Below are 19484 nucleotides of genomic sequence, written 5' to 3'. Positions count from 1 at the left end.
CCCTGGCATGCCACCGGCCAGAGAAACCACAAAAAAAGACTCAGAGTACCCTTCCCGATCCTTCAGTGGCTCCTCAAATCCATCTACAGATTTTCAGTCTTATGAAGAGAACTTTCAGTCTTACAACTGAGAACTGAGAGCCACTAACTAAGCCAGAACTATCTGGCAACTTGTGCTCATTGGCAGAAATGAAAAATAGGCAACCACAAACTGGCTCGACATAAGTAATAAAGCAGGCCTAGTCATTCACTCGACAAGTGTTGCAAGGACTGGACTGAGCCACTGAGCAAATCAGAATGAATGACACAGCAATCATGTCGTCAAACACATAGTTTCTCAAAAGTAAAACACAGACATGAATAACTCAAGTCAAGTGATCAGTGAGGTGCAAAGAGCTATGGGAGTTGGGAGGTGGCACAGAAGGCGGCAGAAAGGAAGCTGAGAATCAGGCCAACTTACCAGAGGAAGTAGTAGGCCTGGAAGGACAGGTGGGATTGGAACAGTGGAGAAGAGAGAAAAGAATAAAATACCAGTGGGTTGAGTAATTTGGTTTGGTTGACACATAGGGTCCATGAATATGACTACTGGGAAGTAAAGTTTGGAAACACACAGAGAGGCAAAGCTGGATGAGACTCTTCCTCTATCAGGATCAGCTAATCAAAGGGTATTTATACCAAAGAACAGGCAACCCATCCAAAGATACAGAAAGGTGGGGAAGGAAAAAGAAGGCAAAAAAGTCAGAACCTAAGGCAGAAAGGAAAAATTAAGTGACTAAATAGGGGTAAAGAGAGAAAAGCAAAAGGTGAGAAGGGAAGACAAATACTGTCTTCCCACTAACAAGAGGCGATTTATTTCCCTTCCTTGACACTGAAATGTACTGCAGCAGCCTCTCTTGTATCCTAAAATGAACCTCTAGGCTTAGATTTCTAATCCTTATTTATCTTCCATCTCCCTACGCCCCTTATTAACAACGACTTCCCCTAAACTGCCTAATCCACCTCTCACAAACAGTCCCTGTGACTGATGCCTACGGAGTGCTGGCAAAGGAAGATCGTGACATGAAGAGGACAGCTCAGTGTCTCCAACATACCTGATAACAGAGTAGGGGAGCAAATGATCCTTATGCTCACCTGAGAGAAGGGAACGGGAGACATGAAGAGGGAGTCTTAAGTGGTGAGAGTGGAGGAAAGGGGCTGTGGACCCAGAAAAGCCACGTGATCAAAATAAGGAACTCAGGCTCCCCTTGTGTGTGTTCATTCACTCATTCAACCACTCATTCATTCATATATTCCTCTTCCTCCCTTTATCCCACCGTTTTCTGCTGCCACACATCCAACAGGCTACAAATAAAAATCAACTTCCTCAGTAGTCTCATTAATCGCTCATGATTAGGCCCCTACACAGTGCCCTGGATTTTCCCTCAGAAATACACCAAGGTATGATTTCTCATTTGTTGCTTCTCTGTCACGATGTAAGCTCACGAGGGAAAGAGCTATCTTCTCACTGCTGTATCCCTAGCACCTAACACAGGGTCCGAACTCAGTAAATAACTGTCGAATGAACAAGACACTGTACAGACAAGTAAGAGGTATTCCCTAGAATTCTCTAAGACCAAAAATTGGTGTGGCCAAAATTGCTAATTGTTCACCCAAGTCCCTGTTCTCTGACTCTTTGGGGCCACAGCTACACTAATTTCCCAACCTCCCTTATAGGTAAGTTTGGCACGTGACTGAGTTCTGGGCAGTGGGACGTGGGTGGAAGTGATTAAGTCACTGCCAAGCGGACCCATGAAAATCCTCCCATGCTTTGCCTCCACACTCTTTGTTCCCTTCTGGTTGGACTAGAGACAAACCCCTTGAGTGACCTTAGAAGCTACATGTTGATACCTGGGACTCTATGTGGAAGAGAGCCACCTCTCTCATCTGTTCATAAGAAAATCGACCTTCTCCTATGTTTGAGCCATCAGACACTTTAGGAATCTATGTGTTCAGGAGTAAACCTCTCTAATTCAGTCACACAGTTAGGTGACAACTCAAGTTAGGCTCCCCTAATCTTTACCAGCCAGCGGACATTTGTCACTTTCCTAAGGAGAAATAAAGGCCATTCAGAGGACAGTCCAATCTTTCTTGGGATGTATGACTGAACGAAAGTCCTGTTTACTCATGATCCTCAGGAAAAGCCACAAAACAGGCTGGGCAAATTCTGGTGATGTCAGAACCATAGATGATCAGCCTCCTTGCCTCGCCTCCTCTCAGAAGTACAGGGCCCCGCAGGCCCTGCACAAGCGCCCAACTGCCTTCTCTAGTAGTCTGGCCCTGGCCTCATCTGTGCTTACCTTGCAAAAATGTCACAGCACATTGCTCCGTTCTTTTCAGTGCCAGCTGGCGAGAAGTGGCCCAAAGCTTTTTCAAAAAGCCACAGCAACCTACACTGCCACAGAACAATGGCTGCACCAATGACTCGCCTTCTGAATAAAGCAATCAGCCAACCGGAGAGTGATGCAACCTCAGACAGAGTTCATTTCCCGGTGGCAAAGCTCTTCTTACCCCGATGCATCTGACTCTGTTGTTCCTACCGAACACTAGAGACTTCAAAGAAAACTCCTCTCCCCGATGGACTGGAGCATGTAAGTAATTGAGTTACATTAAGAAAATTAGTAGCATGTACTGTACATAATTGCCTGTTTAATCTAGGTCTAGAAAACTATTAACAGGGTGAATGATTGACTAACTCTTTTCACCTTTCTTCATTGCAGGTTTCTTTATTTCAAGAACTTCCAGATCCAGTGGTTCTTAATCTTTGGGGGGGCGGTCATAGACCCGTTTAAGAATTTGATGAAATGCCTTGACCCTTTCACAGAAAAAAATACGTCCACAAGTGCACACACATATTACACACGATTTCAGGGTGCACACAGAATGCCAAGTCTATCCACTGATTCCAGGTTCGTGGACCCTCCAGAGCAGAGGGCAGCAAAATTTCCCTCTAAAGGGCCAAAGAGTGAATATTTTTGGCTTTTCAGGCCACATACTGTCTCTGTCACAGCGACTCAACTCTGCTGCTGCAGTATGAAGGCTGCGCTGCCCATACTCCAACCAAACTTTACTTGTAGATATCAGAATTTGAATTTCATAGAGTTTCCCTGTGTCACAAAGTGTTCTTTTTTCATTCTTTTTTCAGCTATTTAAAAAATCAAAACCATTCTTAGCTGGTAGTCTGCACGAAAACAGGTGACACAGCATAGTTTGTCAATCCCTGCTGTAGGGCAAGGGTTCTAGATGTACACATTTTCTGTCTCTATTTTCACTAACTTCTAATGGAAACTCCACGTTTCTTCACATTATGAATGCGGGCAGCAAACCTCAGTAGTGTCAGCAGAAATCACATTCATACCACATTAGAGTGGTAGCAGGTAGCACAAAATATTCATCAGGCTCACCACTATTTTTAAATGATGGTCACTATTAGATCTCCGACTGTATCTTGCCATTTAAATGTGCTGATAAACACATATATTATTATAGGAAAAATCTGATTTGATAACTGAATTTCAATATAATTGATTTCCATTCGAACCCTATATATTTTATGTAGTGCATTTAAAAACAGAATTCTGAGAAGCAGGACAGGGCTTTCACCAGACACCAGAGAGGTCCATGGCACAGAAAGGGTTAAGAGGGTCTGAGCCAGAAAAGCCAGAGCATCTCCTACCAGAGCATTCACATCTTCCGTCTTGTAGATGAGCATCCGTATCTCCTCTGGATCACCACTGAAGATTGCTTGGACCAATGGTGGCTGTAAACACAGGAGAATTTGACTTAGAACTATAATTAAATAATTGGATTGCATTCAGATGCAGATGGCTAGAAGATATATGTTCCCCCAAAAGTTTATTCAACAATTATCAATTGGCAGACAAAGATGAATACGGCTCAGGCTTACCCTCACTCGAAGTCTAGTAGGGGGTGTATTTGCATAAAGAACTAACTATAATATGATTTGAAAGCCATGACAGACAGTCACATCTAACCTGGGGCTATGAATATAACATGAAAATCACCCCTAGTTGAAGATGTCCTTGAAAGGCCCTTAAATTACATATCAAGGAAACTACCAAATCTATGCTTTTGTGCATAGAGTCCCCTGTCCTTCCCCCCATCTCTCAGTAGACAATGTTGCCTGGTCCCTTGAAACAATTCTGTTCCTAGAGGATGTTAATGGCCACGTTTCTGGCCTCCTGCATGATTCTTTGTCAATGTTTGGACAACCCTTTAAATCATTCCTGAATGCTTCCCATAGCTTTAGCCAACAAGCACTGAGTGTTTTAGACGTGATTACTTCCCATCTATTTAAAGTAAGTGGCTTCAACGCTAACATTTCTGTTTGTCATCTGTAGTAGAATAAAAAATAAATAAAATAAAGTGGTACAATGGCGGGGTGGGGAGCAAGAAGGGAGGCATTACTGAGCAGGTATCATTGAACTCACCTATATTAAACAAGACCCAACATATGGTAGAAGGATTTGTAAAGCTTGATGGAAACCCAGCTGAAAGACAAACTGTCTCTGCTTGGGTGGTAGGGTGAGAAGAGTATCCAGAGAAGCTTCCTGGAAGGTACCTTAATGAATGGGTTTGAGTGTGCAGACAGGGAAGGAGGGACATGTAGGCAGAGGGATCGTGGTGTGCAAAGGTGTGGGTATGCAAATCCATGTTACAAATGCTGCCATCAACCTGGTGACCAGGGTGTGGGGGGAAAAGAGGAAAAGGCGTGGGCTCAGAGGTCGGTGTTGGGCTTGCCCACATGGTGAAGGATCCTGTTCAGAGCCGGTTCTGCCACTTGCCAGCTACATGTGGAGCACACTTCCCATGTGTAATCTGGGGCCGAACATGATCTTTGTGGCCCAGCCCCTCAAACGGTTGGTATTAGGAACAAATGAGATAATATATGAGAAAACCCTCTGTAACTCTACAACCCTACACAAATAACAGATGTTTTCACTAAGAAATGTTTATAATGCCAATACGGGCTATTTGACTAATTTTTTTCAAACTTTAAAAACCTTGGCAATAACACACACACACACACACACACACACACACACACACAACTTCTGGAAATATTTTAGTCCTAGTAGGCAACAGGATGACGGCAGTTTCTCAAACTTGTCCGACGCTAAGAATCCCCTGAGATGCTTGTTAAAACTGTATTCCCAGATCCCTTCCCTGGAGATTCTGGGGTGGGATCCGAGAACCCAGATTTTTAAAAAACACCCACTTAGTTCTTGGGAACTGCAGAGCACTGGCCTAAGGTGACATGATTAGCATTACCTGCCTCAACCTCTCCCCGTGCAATCTATGTGAGGCTCCAAGTCCTGATTTTCCCTACAAACTTTCTTTTCTCTTTTTTACCTGCCTGTTGCCTCTCTTACATGTTTTGAAGGTGTTCCTTGTTATTTGCGGTGACCAATATAAGTATTGTCAGTAGGAATATAGTAAGACTCCCTGAGGAAACATTATATAAAAAATGTTAAATTGCAGATAAATATTTCCATATGCCAGGAATTTGTCCAGTTTTCCCTCCGCCATTAAAGTTTCCAGCGAGTGGACATTTGTATCTCTTTTTTGTCCCCAATACGCTCTTAATCCTACCTTCTTGCCAAGGTGTATGATTCAAAGATAGTTTCTCAAATTGCCAACACTTAAGTAGCAGGAAAGAAGTCTTGAAAAGAATGCAAGTTTGACTAGTTTGGTGTCAGCTGGCACTCTGCCCAAGACAAGGACTTCCTTCCCACACTTGCTGACTACCTGCTAACCACGTCTCCAGGCTATCTGCCCCATGGCAAGGACCATATTTCATGTAAAAAAGGCAGTCACACAATGTCAGGATTTCAACAAAAATATTGCATCTTGGATATCTATTTCATAATTCTCTATCTGCTCTGCTTGTGGCCAAATGCCTGTGTATACTTTTCTGCCTTTTTGAACCTTAAGAGAAAGCAAATAACAAACCCCAATAACCATGGGATGACAAGCAGAGGCAGACAAGATTCTAGTGTTGAGTCAACAGTGGTCAATCAACAGTTGAAAAGTTAAGATCCTGAGAAACAAACCCATCCCAGTTTAATGCACCACTAGTCAGTCACTTGAAGGAAACAGAGCTAGGGAAGCAAAGCCTCTCTTCACTCATGAGTCTAAGGAATGCGTGAAGATATTCAGTCCTCACACCTCTCGAGAAAGACAAGGGTTCCAAGCTATGGCTGGAATGTTCCCAAGGAGAGCCACCCTGTAATGCTGCCAGACAAAGATGCCAGCACAGTCCTTCTTCAGGGAGTGGTATGTGGAGCTTCTCAGTCCCGGTCTCTGAGACTGCTGGAAGGGTATCACCAGTGCAGAGGATTCCCAGCAGAGAATGGTATGCACACTTCCCCAACGCCTCCCAGCTTCCCTCTGCTAAAAGCTGCTTTGGGAAGCATTGTCAACGCCCAGAATTCCTAGCATCCATTGGGAAGAAGCTGAGCCATTGCTGTAACTCTTCCAAAGCTGCAGTCACATACATACATGAATATACCCACATGTACATGCCTACATTTGTACATGTATGTACACATCTGTATCTACCTTCATGTGCGTATACACAGAGATACATGCTGATTCACTCGCGAATCCCTCACACTCCCTGTGGAATAGAAAAGTGCCGGTTCCCCAAAGCCCGAAGTCTTGCTAAATGGACATCTCCACCCCAGCTGGGCTGTGTGGCCACTGTGACATCTCTGACTTCACAACTGTTAATCCAGGCATTATGAGATTCCAAACCAGAACTTCACAGATACATGCTTTGCTTGAATGGAAGCCGTGTGTTTGCATGGATGTAGTTCTTGAACTAAATTTCTGTAACTCTTGAGCCAGTGGTATTTAAAAAACAAACAAACAAACAAACAGTACGGGTGTTGCTTTTTTTCTCCACACTCCCAAATAAAACATGCCCATAGAACACTTTGGCATTCCCTTTTGTTGGGATTTTAATCAGATCCTGCTCTTTTATTTTTCCCTAGGTAAACACTTGCCCTGAGAATAAATATTTTGAAAAATATTTCTAAATACGGTCACTATTACATGATTTTAAGAAAGGGGGGATATTCTAAATACAATATTCTTGCTCATAAGTACCAAGTACTTATATTCTGTTGTCTATTCATTTGGCGATCACTGTATCTTTTACACCTTTTACCTTGACCTTGACAAGGCCTTACTTGCAAAAGAACAGAGTCCTAAGCCTTGGCATGTACAAAAATTTTTTAGAAGTTTCACACATTTCAACGCTAGCATATACAAAATATGAGCGCTTTGTGTGCAAATTTGAATAAACACAAATTTATTACAAGGGTCAAAGTTGTGAAAAACAAATAGGGGCAGGACAAAGAGATTCTGATGTGGTGAAACCATGGGTTATCATTCCCTAAAGAAACTTCAATTCTTAAGAAGAGATATACAGTAATTTCAGCTTCAATTACTGGAATTTTTTAAGCATGTTTAGCAGCTGTACACTGGAAATGACTGCCACGTGCTGTGGATACTGGCTCAGTCCCTCATGTAGATCGAGAAGGTAGAAGGATACTTCCTGGGCCTACTTTACCAATGGCACAAGTGGGAGTCACCATTCAGATGGGACCAGTCCTCGTCTTTCAATATCACCAACTCTCAGCACTGTACCATCTCTGCCAGGAGTGTTAACAGCTGCCTTCTAGAGGTGACTGTCTTCCAGGCTGATGACATGTGACCCCTCTAAGACAGAAGTGCAGAGCAGAAGCTGCTTGAACTTGGCAGCCACTATGAACAAAGTAGCCAACCTTGCTGACACTAGGAACTGAAAATTTATCAGCAAAACGCCAATTTTGCTACCCACATCCCCTATCGGCCCACTCGATGCAATATTTTTCTATTTTATTCTCAGTGTTTGAGAACAAACTAGGAAAATATCCAATTCCCCAAAATGAGATGCTAAATCAAACATGTACTGATAACAGTGTTCTTAAACTTTGAAGTAGAGTTACAATTCCACTAGGGGGAGCAAGACGGTAATTTGTTACCTGGGAGATAAGAGTAAATGTTCAGGTTGCGGAATAAGGTAGCTGGAGGATCCACTTTGTTCAAGACATAAAAGAATTTAAGCTTCTGAGAGAGCACTTAGTAATAAGTAAACACAAATATTATTATACCCAAAAACAAAAATTTTAAAACCTTTCCTATTGATTCCTGAGGGTCCAGGTTTTTAGGAAGTAAGAATAAAGCCATTTAAAACCCAGGTGTTAAAGAATTATTTTCATCATGTGCAAAACCCAATTCAATTATTTCCTCGGGCTTCCCTGGTGGCGCAGTGGTTGAGAGTCCGCCTGCCGATGCAGGGAACACGGGTTCGTGCCCCGGTCTGGGAAGAAAAAAAAAAGGAAAAAAAAAAAACCAAAACTCAATTATTTCCTCAATTTCACTTTTAAAAAGTGCTACTAGTGGCATCAAATATGCCACTGGTTTAGGAATAAAGCCCATCAGGGGTTCTATGAAGAAAGCACAGCTGGTTTGAGGATCCACTCCATCCTGTCCTGCAATGAGGTCACGGGTCACCCCTCCAAAATCTCCTAATGAAACCAACAATTTGATTTTGGCTAAAACCACTGTATAGTGCCTTTCACTTTCTCTTTGTCAGAGCTGCGTGTTCTTTACTAACACTTTGGCTTTGGAAGATAAACAGAGTGACAAAGGCTGTCACTGAGCATCTGGAAATACAGTCCATGGTAAGAAGCCCAAGAAGATGCTCCCGCATTACATTCCAAATTCTTGGTGTGTTGCCTGTCTTTTTCTAATTAGATTGGGTAATTAAAGACTCCAAGTCTAAAAGAAAACATCTTGCATTCTAATCAGGAGTGGGTGTTGGGAGTCAATCAATAGCCAAGAGGGAAAAATGATATTCCTAAACATCTGTCCACACTTAAGTATTCTGAGTACAGAATGTCATTAGAGCAGGATGGGAGCATGTTATTAGTAGCTAATAGCTGATGCAGCAATAATCTGGCCGTATGAAACTATCAACATATATGAACATGTTGAAATACTTCACTAGGTAACAACTGGTTTTTGTGTAAGGCAGTGCTTACATTTTTACAAAAGGATAATAAAAATTTGTTCAAGTCACTAGATTTAACGGACAGAACTTGTTAGCTCTACTCATGTGGCTCCTGCTGTGTGATCCACTGAAAGGATGCCATTGAGTGCTTCCTGAATACAGATCACTCTACTTGGGGAGAAGTTCACTCCATCATAGAAAGACAATGATGATAATAAAATCAAAATCTGCTTCCCTTAAGAACTGTACAAAATATACTGAGTCTTCATAAACATTTTTTAATGCAAGACTACATGTCTGAAAATGCCGCCTACAAACTATGCTGCAGAGTGTCTATAATATTTCCGATTATTAAAAACAGAAGCATAAAATTCCAAGTATCAGCAATACCCTCCCTATAGGTAGCTATTTATTAACTTTATACTTAAATACTGTGAAAGAAGAACTATATTTAATCAGAAAGTGGAAAAATTAATTTATCTAACCTTTTCCAAAATGAAAATAACACATAGGCATTGACTATGATATAGTTATTCAAGGACCAATTATTCAGTGTTTGGAAAATTCACATCCTTGTCGCACCTTCCTTTCCTGAGGTCCTCCTTGGCTATTTCTCTGCTTTTTAAGAGCACTCGTTAGCACCTTCACGAGAGGAGAGCTGGTCCGAGGGAAAATGAAACCCAGGCGTGTCAACTTTGCTACTAGTTACTCACAAAAGGTTAGGTAAAAGGAAATGACGAAACAACAGTATCGGTTAACTTGAAATCTGGAAGCAATGTTGATTTTACATACCTGAGATCTCTCTTTTTTTCTGCCATAGGAGGGAGATTCCTCCTATGTTTGGTATCAGACTGACTTGGGATTAAATCTCAGCCATAGTTTCCTCATCTACAGAATAGGGCTACTGTAGCCATTTTATAAGATGTGTTTTAAGAAATGACATAATATATGCAGTGCCTCCTGTACAGGGCCAATGCTCAATAAAAATAGCGATCAGTGTGGATTTTGAGGTAACAAGCTCAAAAACTTTCATAGACAAGTACATTTATGTCCATCCATCCTACAGTAGGAAAAATAAGGGATCCAGGGAGATTTCCTTAAAAATTACAGAGCATATAAATCAAGTGTGGATGACAACCCACTCAACACCACCAGTAAAGCGGAGGGGCCCATCACGCTGGGGAAAAAAGCGTTTACATACAGGAAGGGGAGTAAAAATCACACCGAGCTTGATTTGACCTTTGTTACCCTGGCCAACCTCAAAAATGGTGCACAACCTCTCTGTACTCAGGGGTCTAATCTATAAAACCAAAAGAACAGCAACTCACCTGAACAATACATCATCTCTCTTGACTAATCCGCTGTGCCGCATATTTATGTCCACTGGATGGGACGTGAAATCATAATTTTACTATTTAAGGTTATTGTAAATAAGCACGATTATACTTTTCCTTTATGCTCTCCTGATGGTCATAAAGGAGATTAAACCCGTTTGGAGCTGTGAGGGGGTCGAATGATTTGCCTGTTAGTGGCAAAGTTGAGACCAGGATTTAGTTTTCCAGATTCTCCCACTTCAGTACTTTCTCTCTCTCACATGTCATGTTAATACAATACAATAAATACAATATAATACAATTAATACAGAACATATTATATCTAATTCTTAACCAGTAATTCAGCCTCAATTTCAGTGAACTTTCTATGGAGAAATTTACACCTAACAACTCACTAAGGGAAAATGCTACCATATCTATTCTCTACGTGTGCGTGTATACACCATATAGTGACGACATACGTGTATGTATTTCTAGATACAGTCACTCCTAACAAAATAACTAACAATAAAACAATCTTGCCAAAAGTTAGAAAACAAATAGCTACGATCTTTCAAACTTGGGGCGGGGGGGCAGTCCGTGTGGATTGAGTTATCAGAAAGGAGACATAGGTATTAAGCTGGATTTTGAATGAGACTGTGGAGAATATCTTTCATGCTGGAGAATAGTAGATGATGAGGTTAGAAAAAAATAAATAAATAAATAACTGGCTTAGGGGAAGCTCCATGCCAGCAGAAGGAGATCTTTGTTTAACATCTCTATTGGAGCATAATTGCTTTACAGTGTTGTGTTAGTGTCTGCTTTATAACAAAGTGAATCAGCTATATGCATACGTATATCCCCATATCCCCTCCCTCTTGCATCTCCCTCCCACCCTCCTTATCCCACCCCTCTAGGTGGGCGCAAAGCACGGAGCTCATCTCCCTGTGTCATGCAGCCAACAGAAGGAGGTTTTGGGGTTTTTTTGGGGGTTTTTTGTTTCTTTTTTATCTTTTTTTAACATCTTTATTGGGGTATAATTGCTTTACAATGGTGTGTTAGTTTCTGCTTTATAACAAAGTGAATCAGTTATACATATACGTATGTTTCCATATCTCTTCCCTCTTGCGTCTCCCTCCCTCCCACCCTCCCTATGCCATCCCTCTAGGTGGTCACAAAGCACTGAGCTGATCTCCCTGTGCTATGCGGCTGCTTCCCACTAGCTATCTATTTTATGTTTGGTAGTGTATATATGTCCACGCCTCTCTCTCGCTTTGTCACAGCTCACCCTTCCCCCTCCCCATATCCTCAAGTCCGTTCTCTAGTAGGTCTGTGTCTTTATTCCTGTCTTACCCCTAGGTTCTTCATGACATTTTTTTTCTTAAATTCCATATATATGTGTTAGCATACGGTATTTGTCTTTCTCTTTCTGACTTACTTCACTCTGTATGACAGACTCTAGGTCTATTGTGGCACATACATGCAATGGAATATTACTCAGCCATAATCAGAAGGAGTTTTAACCTAATCTTCTGAGCAAACAGGAACTGGAGGTCTTGAGCAAGAAAATAGCACAGAGTCTTTGCAAACCCTTATCTGGCCAAAGTGTGGGCTGAGCATTGGAGGAGGAGAGTGGAGTTAGAGAACCCAGTTAGAAGACCATTGCCACAATCCAAGGCATCTCAGGAGAGAACTTTCCGATCTCCATTTATCTCGGGCTCCCCGATTACAACTTACAGGGATATAGTGGAAACGACAGATACTGTTTTTAGTTCTTTGATGTTGCTCTGTTCCTGGATTCAAAATTGGCTCAGCAGCTGCGCCACTTTCCTTTATAGCCCAAATCTCCTGCCCCGAGACACTACTGTTTCCAGGTGAAATTGAGGTTACTTCCTTTAGTGCCTGGAACACTTCCACCTTTCCCCCAACAGAACTCCCAGGGAAATAAGTTCTGTTTCGTCAGACTTGTCACTTGGGCACTGAATTTAAATCATAGCATTTCAAAAATAGGCCACAACCATAAAGAGAAAAGCAAAGCAAAACAGCACAGACATAGTTTGCCAAATGCCATATTTGTATTGGGATCTGCTGCCAACTCCCCACATCTTTTTTCACTCCGTCTAGCTCGAAATGGCTTGAGACCAAATCTCAACTTTAGCTAAGTTAATTAAACAGTGTTCAGGAGTTAACCTTTAAAAAAAGTTAATTTAAGCAAGAGCACACTGGATCCAATAGGTTAGTGTGTGCAGCGTATTTAAATCAATGTAATTTTAGTGAAACAAAAAGAACATACTTCTACAACAGTTTCTTGTTTTGAGAAATTTTATAGAGGTTTTATTTCCTACCTTAGTGTTTTATTTACATTCTTTGTATAACTGTATCTTAGAGTATACTGAATTAATGTGGTTTCAAATATTTTTTTAATGTGGGGTGAGTTAATAATGTTAATCAATAAAAGCCATTTTAGTGATTTTTGTGGGGAAAAAATTATATATGGCCAGAAGATGTTTTTCAGGGTGATAAGTGTATTCAGTGTAATTTCTTTGTTCAGATACAGAAAGCGGTTCTCAGTTTTAGGATGCATTGTACAAACACAACTTTTTATTAATATCTGGTATGTACATCCCTTATCATAAGGGCAATGGTAAAATAGTATTCCTAAAGAAAAAACATGACAGAAGGTTAATTACAGTAATATTCTCTTGCGATCTAGAGTAATAATAACTTTTGAGAATTACTGGAAACTGGAAGCTAAATAAAGTAATCCAAGCAGCCTTTAAAAACAAAATCGATGTGTAGAAATAAAAGGCATTCATCAGGAAGGTGGCAATTTCTTGTTCTATTTGAGGGGGATGGAATGACCACACATGAGATATATGAATTAACTCAATCACATAAAGTTCTTCATGATTCGGGCAAACTCCAAATTGGGTTTGTCTAATTCGTTAGAACCTGGATTCTCTCAAAAGCCACCTTTGGCCCAATCAAGTCTTTCCAAAGCCCATGAGATTTTCCCGTTAAACCTCTCCTTCCTTTCTGTAATCCTTTTTCTTTGAATTCCATAGGCATTCCTTGGAAAGGGAGATAGCAGTTAAACTCTCACCACTTCTCCACAGGGAGCCAGGTGAGGGATTATGGAGATGTGCAAAACGGACTCACCTTCCTGGCCTTGGCTGCTCAAACCACTCTCAAATCTACGGCAGTGGGCTGACCAGGACCTCCATTAGTCTCTGCCTGAGATGCCTGAAGGGTCCCCTGCTGCCCACAAAACCAGGAAAGTTACAAGGAATGCAAATCTCTAAGGGACCCTGTCAGGGTAGTCTTCTTGGAGGCATCTTTCCAATTTCCCCATCCAGTGTCATGGCAAGGGCACTCTGTGACAGATATCAAAGGGAAATGATAAGACGGCAGGAAGAAAGCAGTCCAAGAGACTGAAAAACATTAGATAACATAAAATGGGAACTTTTGCAAAAAAGGAGAGTCACATGGTGTTTCCTTGCAGGGACATCAACCCAGTTCATATTTCCTTTATTTCTCTGCACAGCACCCTGCCAACAAGAAATGAATGATATGTTTTTTAAAAATTAATCTGGTACATTTCAGATAACAACCACATTCAATTCAAGTCAACAAAGATTGATTAAATGTAGGAAATTTACTAAGGGTAAGAAATTCAGACACTGAGATGTTATAGCCAGTCTCCCCCTTGATGAAGTTATTACCAAGGTGCAAGAAGAAGTAGACAACCTGAGTGTAAGGTAAGTACCATAGGACAAGTACGTGAAGAAGAAAGAGAAAGAGGTCACACCTGGCTTCCTGAAAGATGTAGCCTTTAAAACGAATATTGAAACTTAGAGAGGATTTAAACAGGTAGAGATGGATGAATGGGAAGGGAGTGCTCCCACCTCAGGAGAACGTGAACAGAAGACTGAACATGCACAGGAACACTTTCATTTGGCCAGAGCCTGAGAGAAGTGAGGTAAGCTGAGAAGTAGACAGGGATCCTATTCTAGAAGGCTTTGAATGTCAGGTTTAGAGATTTGGACTCTCCTCTCTAGAGCTGGGGAGCCATGCACGTTTTTGAGCAAGGGAGTTTACCTAAGAGCTGTGCTTTAGAGCAATCATTCTGGAAATGGATTGTATGATGAACTGGAAGAAAAGACTAGAGTGGTTCAGCAAGGTAGGAGACCACAACACCAGTCTGGGTGAGAGGTCCTGGGATGGAGTCCCTGAGTTATTAGGGACTAAAAGGTAAAAGAGCTACCTCCACCTTTAATGTAACAAGGGCAAGCCAGCTCAAGCATGGCCGTCTCCATTCAGAAAGGCTCTCACCAACTTCCTGGGTGACATGCAGGGCTCTCTGGAGCAGAGCTGCCCCGACCATCGGCGGAGGAGCACCGGAAGTTCTGCAGCATTTGCTTCCTTCCCTTTTCCACTTGTGCAAGCATCTCTAGTTGCCTACTCTGTTCTGTTCAGCTCTGGGATAGGAAGTTCCTAGGGCTTTGAAGTCAGCTGGCATCCTACATCGGTACAACCAACCTGCTACTTCTCTCCCCACTCCACCACAGAAACCAGAGCGCCAGGCTTTCGGTGTTGGTGCTACCTTCATAGTTTAGGTTTTGGTGAAAAGAGAACTTATCTTTATGTCATAAGCTCAAAAAGCAAAAAAAAACAAAAAAAAAGACCCAACTTAAGTATAATGCTGTCTTTATTTGCTAATTCTAAAATTTAGTCAAAGAATAAAACTAATTTTTTTAATCATGCAAAGTTTGAAAAGTAGAAGTATTACGGGAAAGGGACTTTCTAATACATAAAAACCTGTATGCATTTTCTCTTTGTCTTATATTTGCTAATTTTGTTTGTTTCTTTGTTTGTTTTGTTTTTTTGCGGTACGCGGGCCTGTCACTGCTGTGGCCTCTCCCGTTGCGGAGCACAGGCTCCAGATGCGCAGGCTCAGCAGCCATGGCTCACGGGCCTATACGCTCCGTGGCATGTGGGATCTTCCCGGACCGGGGCATGAACCCGTGTCCCCTGCATCGGCAGGCGTACTCTCAACCACTGAGCCACCAGGGAAGCCCTATTTGCTAGTTTTTAATCTTAGTAGTTTCCCTGTTGCAAGAATACAAAGACAGGGTAAAGAAAAAAATGTAATAACCTTTTCCGTCACCAGCATTAACAGCCTAATGTGTACCTTCCACATCTTTCCCCAAGTCCTTGCTGATATATCAAAATATAGATACAGATATAGGAGGCTACACTGTTATCTCCAAGGTGAGATATTACTATTTCCCTGTCTTGGTATTTGCAAGGACAATAATATATAGAGGACATCCCCCAGGTCACTAGCTATAGGCTTAACTCATTTCTTTTCATAGCTATGTGATGCTCCACGATATGGATAGATCATAATATACTCCCCTGTGGCTGCGCATTCAGGCTGTTTCTAATTGGTGGCACAGCAAACAGCCTCTATCAGTGTCCATCCTGGCCAGTGCATTTCACAGAAGAGTGCTACCAGAGCGGAAAGCATTTTCTGAGGACCTACTACAGGCTATTTTTATGAAATATGCAGAAGAAATGTGTGACAGTGCCTCCCTCAGAGAATGCCAAATATAGCTGAGGAAGTAAGCCTAGCCCACACAGAACAATTAAACCGTGTAAGACGGGACTGAGCCACGTTCTACAGACTTCACACAAGTGGATGCCAGGTTTTCCTCCAGCACAGCGATAGCTCGGTGGTCCCTTTAGCCCTAACATTCTAGGAAGCTTCTCTGATTCAGAAAAGGGGGACACAGGAAAGGCTAAGAAATCAAGGCGGTATCTGCAGAGGAGGCAGTACTTGACCAAGGCCTGAGAACAGTTTAGATGGATGGAGAAAAAGCAATTGTATCTCAGAGACAAATGAGCCAGGGTACAGCACTGACGTGAGCCATGTATATGCTCAGGAGAGTGACAGTAAGCAGGCCCTTCTCTAGGTCACTGCATTTCCAAACATGCCCTCTCGTATTCCTCTACGCCCACCCAGCCTCTGCTTAAAGACATAAAAAAATCCCAAGTTTAGCTGCCACAGAGCACTACACTAACACTGATTTAAATGTACTACTTCCAGCCAGCGTAAGCTTGAAAATACTCCCCAGGTCTCTTCTCTCCCCATCCTCTACACACCCCTCCCCAGCCCTGCACATGCACACACACACACCCCACGTTGTTCTGTGCCCTGTAAACAACAGCAGTTGTTTAAACTGTTCCTGTCCATCTGGGAAAGAACATGAGTAACATGGAAGAAACTAATAATGAAGTTGAAGTGACTGTAGTGTAACCAAAAAACTGAGCTCTTTTGAGAATCAAAAACCCTATTAAAAATGCTGTTATATTGGGCTTCCCTGGTGGCACAGTGGTTGAGAGTCCGCCTGCCGATGCAGGGGACACGGATTCGTGACCCGGTCCGGGAAGATCCCACATGCCGTGGAGCAGCTGGGCCCGTGAGCCATGGCCGCTGAGCCTGCGCGTCCAGAGCCTGTGCTCCGCAACGGGAGAGGCCACAACAGTGAGAGGCCCATGTAGCGAAAAAAAAAAAAAAATGCTGTTATTGATAAACTGACCACTACACTGTCAGTCTTTGACTCTATGCTACACTGCTACGTTTGCAACTTACCAAGTTCATCTAAATATAAAATATATCTAATACCATGTTTTAAATTTTATCATATTGGTAACTAAGATTTGAGAGTTCCATGTGTATGCCAGATAGGTATTATGCCTTGATACTGAATATAAGTGGCTCTGTGACACAATTTTGCAAATGAATTCAGCATACGTAAATTAATGTCCCTTTCATCTCAAAGTCTTGAGATTTAAAAGTTACAAGCAATTTTTAACGGAGGTGGAGCCACAGGGAAATCTACAATTTTCTTTGTTTTCACTACCCTTCCCGGTCTACAATTAGCTTTGAACATATTTTTTTAAACTTTAGGAAAACAAGATTCACTCCCAGGATGTTAACTTGAATGCCAAGTTCAAAGACATAATCTTGACAGCCATAGCACAGAAAATAAGGGTTTTTAACAAGGAGAGGGAATTATTGAGTTTAAATAAAACCTAATTTGCTGTGTGTTTCTATTTAGCAGTAGGAAAAAAAAACAAAAAAAGCCCTTGACCTCCACTGTACCAGCCCATCCACAAAGACAACTGAGTGAGGTCTGAGTCTGGGTACCAGCGAGGCAGCCAGTGTCCTGATGCCTCCTATGGCCCGAATGACGGTAACTGAGGTGGTGTCTTTCTTGGTGCCTCCACACTCCCTTCTCCTCACCAACACTCTCCCTGACATTGGCACTAAATGCTATGGAGACCTCATGAGTGTCTTTGGAGATGAAATCTAGATTTGGGAATCTGCCCTGCACATCTAACATCAAAACTTTTCGCAACCGTTACCCAGTTACCACATTACACTCCAGTGGTTTAAAAGGCACCATATGATCATGGTTCTTTAGAGATCACAGTCCCGCTGTCCCAGCCGAGGAGGACTTTTGGCTGCCCTTCTTCCTCCCAGGGATAGAACTGGGCTTGGCCAAAGGCAGTAAAACCAGGGTTTCGTGTGACAGACACGGCCTGCCCAGACGTGCTGAAGCCTGTTCCCTCTTTTACAGACTCTGAGTACATTTGGCATGTGCGACTACATTTGACTTCTTGGATCATGACCAATCAAAAATGTCGAAACGAGGTCACTGAGGGAAGTAGAAAAATTATCTGAGAAGCCAGAGGCCTGGTTTTGCTTTGTCTCTGGCGAGTAGGTGTTATAAAACTAGGGCAAGTCATAAGGCTAACAGAAACCTCTGCTTCCTCACCAGAAACAAATGGGTTCAAAACAATCAACTCCCAAAGAACAAGAAGGGGAAGACCAGATTTTACGAGGCAAAAAATCCACCGAGGGGGTTCAGGTGATGGTAAGCTCACTTTGCCAATGGACCATGTTGCTCACAGCTGGGGAAGTAGCAGGACCAGTCTGCTTGGAACTAACTGGTCAGGGTACTGGGACAGTCAATAGTGTGGAGTTCTCAAGTGCTTCTTCTTTTTTTTTTTTTTTAAAGACCTACATCATGGGTGCAGAAGAAATTTGGCTAATGAGTGATAGCTGGGTTGCATATCAGAATCTCCTGGGAAAGTGGGTCACACCCCAATGAGCCTGATGCAGTAAGTCAGAAATGGAAATCCTAGCAAAAGCACTTGAAAAGGCTTTCCAGGCAACTTATATGTGCTCCTCAAACACGCAGGACTGAATCTGATCCTTCGTATCAATACCTTAGAAATAGCACACCTTTGACCCCATAATTGCACTTCAAGGAAGCCATCCTACGAAAATAACTAGATATGCACACAATTTTTATATAGAGATATTAATAACACCAATATTCATGAGAGCAAAAGTTCGAAAGGAACCAGTGTAAAAGCTAGGGAAATTATTAAATAAGTTACAAAACATAAGGCCCAAAACGATATACAAATGGGTACCATGCACACAAAAAGAAGCTCAACATCGTTATTCATCAGAGAAATACAAAACAAAACCACAGCGGGACACCACTTCAGACACACTAGGATGGCTAGAGCAAAATAAAACAAAAAGTAAGCGTTTGTGAGAATGTGGAGAAACTGGAACATGGCTGATGGGAGTACGAAATGGTGTAACCACCGTGGAAACTAACCTGGAGGCTCCTCAGTAAGGTAAACATAGAACTCCTATATGACCTGGAAGTTCCATTCCGGGATGTATTCTCAAAAGAATTGAAAATGGGCATTCAAATAAAAACGTGTACACAAATGTTCATAGCAGCACTATTCCAATAGCCAAAAGGTGGAAATAATCCAAATGTCCCTCAACTGGTGAATAGATAGGCAAAATGCAGTATAGCCGTAAAATGGAATATTATTCAACCATAAAAAGGAATGACATATAGTGATAGATCGTACAACATGGACAAACCTTGAAAATATCACGCTAAGTGAAAGAAGCCACAAAGGTCACACGTTGTATGATTCCATTTATATGAAATATCT

General features: G+C 42.0%; 1 protein-coding gene across 1 annotated transcript in view; it reads right to left on the bottom strand.

Annotated features, from left to right (window-relative positions):
- Positions 1-19484, bottom strand: part of ANKRD44 (ankyrin repeat domain 44) — a 319078-nt gene that overhangs the window by 192300 nt on the left and 107294 nt on the right. The window contains exon 2 of the mRNA XM_060016372.1: positions 3712-3795. Within this exon, the coding sequence (XP_059872355.1) occupies positions 3712-3795 (84 nt within the window). The remainder of the gene's footprint in view (positions 1-3711; positions 3796-19484) is intronic.

Source organism: Delphinus delphis, chromosome 7 (assembly GCF_949987515.2).
Source record: "Delphinus delphis chromosome 7, mDelDel1.2, whole genome shotgun sequence".
In the NCBI taxonomy this organism is placed as follows: Eukaryota; Metazoa; Chordata; class Mammalia; order Artiodactyla; family Delphinidae; genus Delphinus; species Delphinus delphis.
Note: the sequence above shows the minus strand (reverse complement) of the source record. Positions and strands in the feature narration are given on the sequence as shown.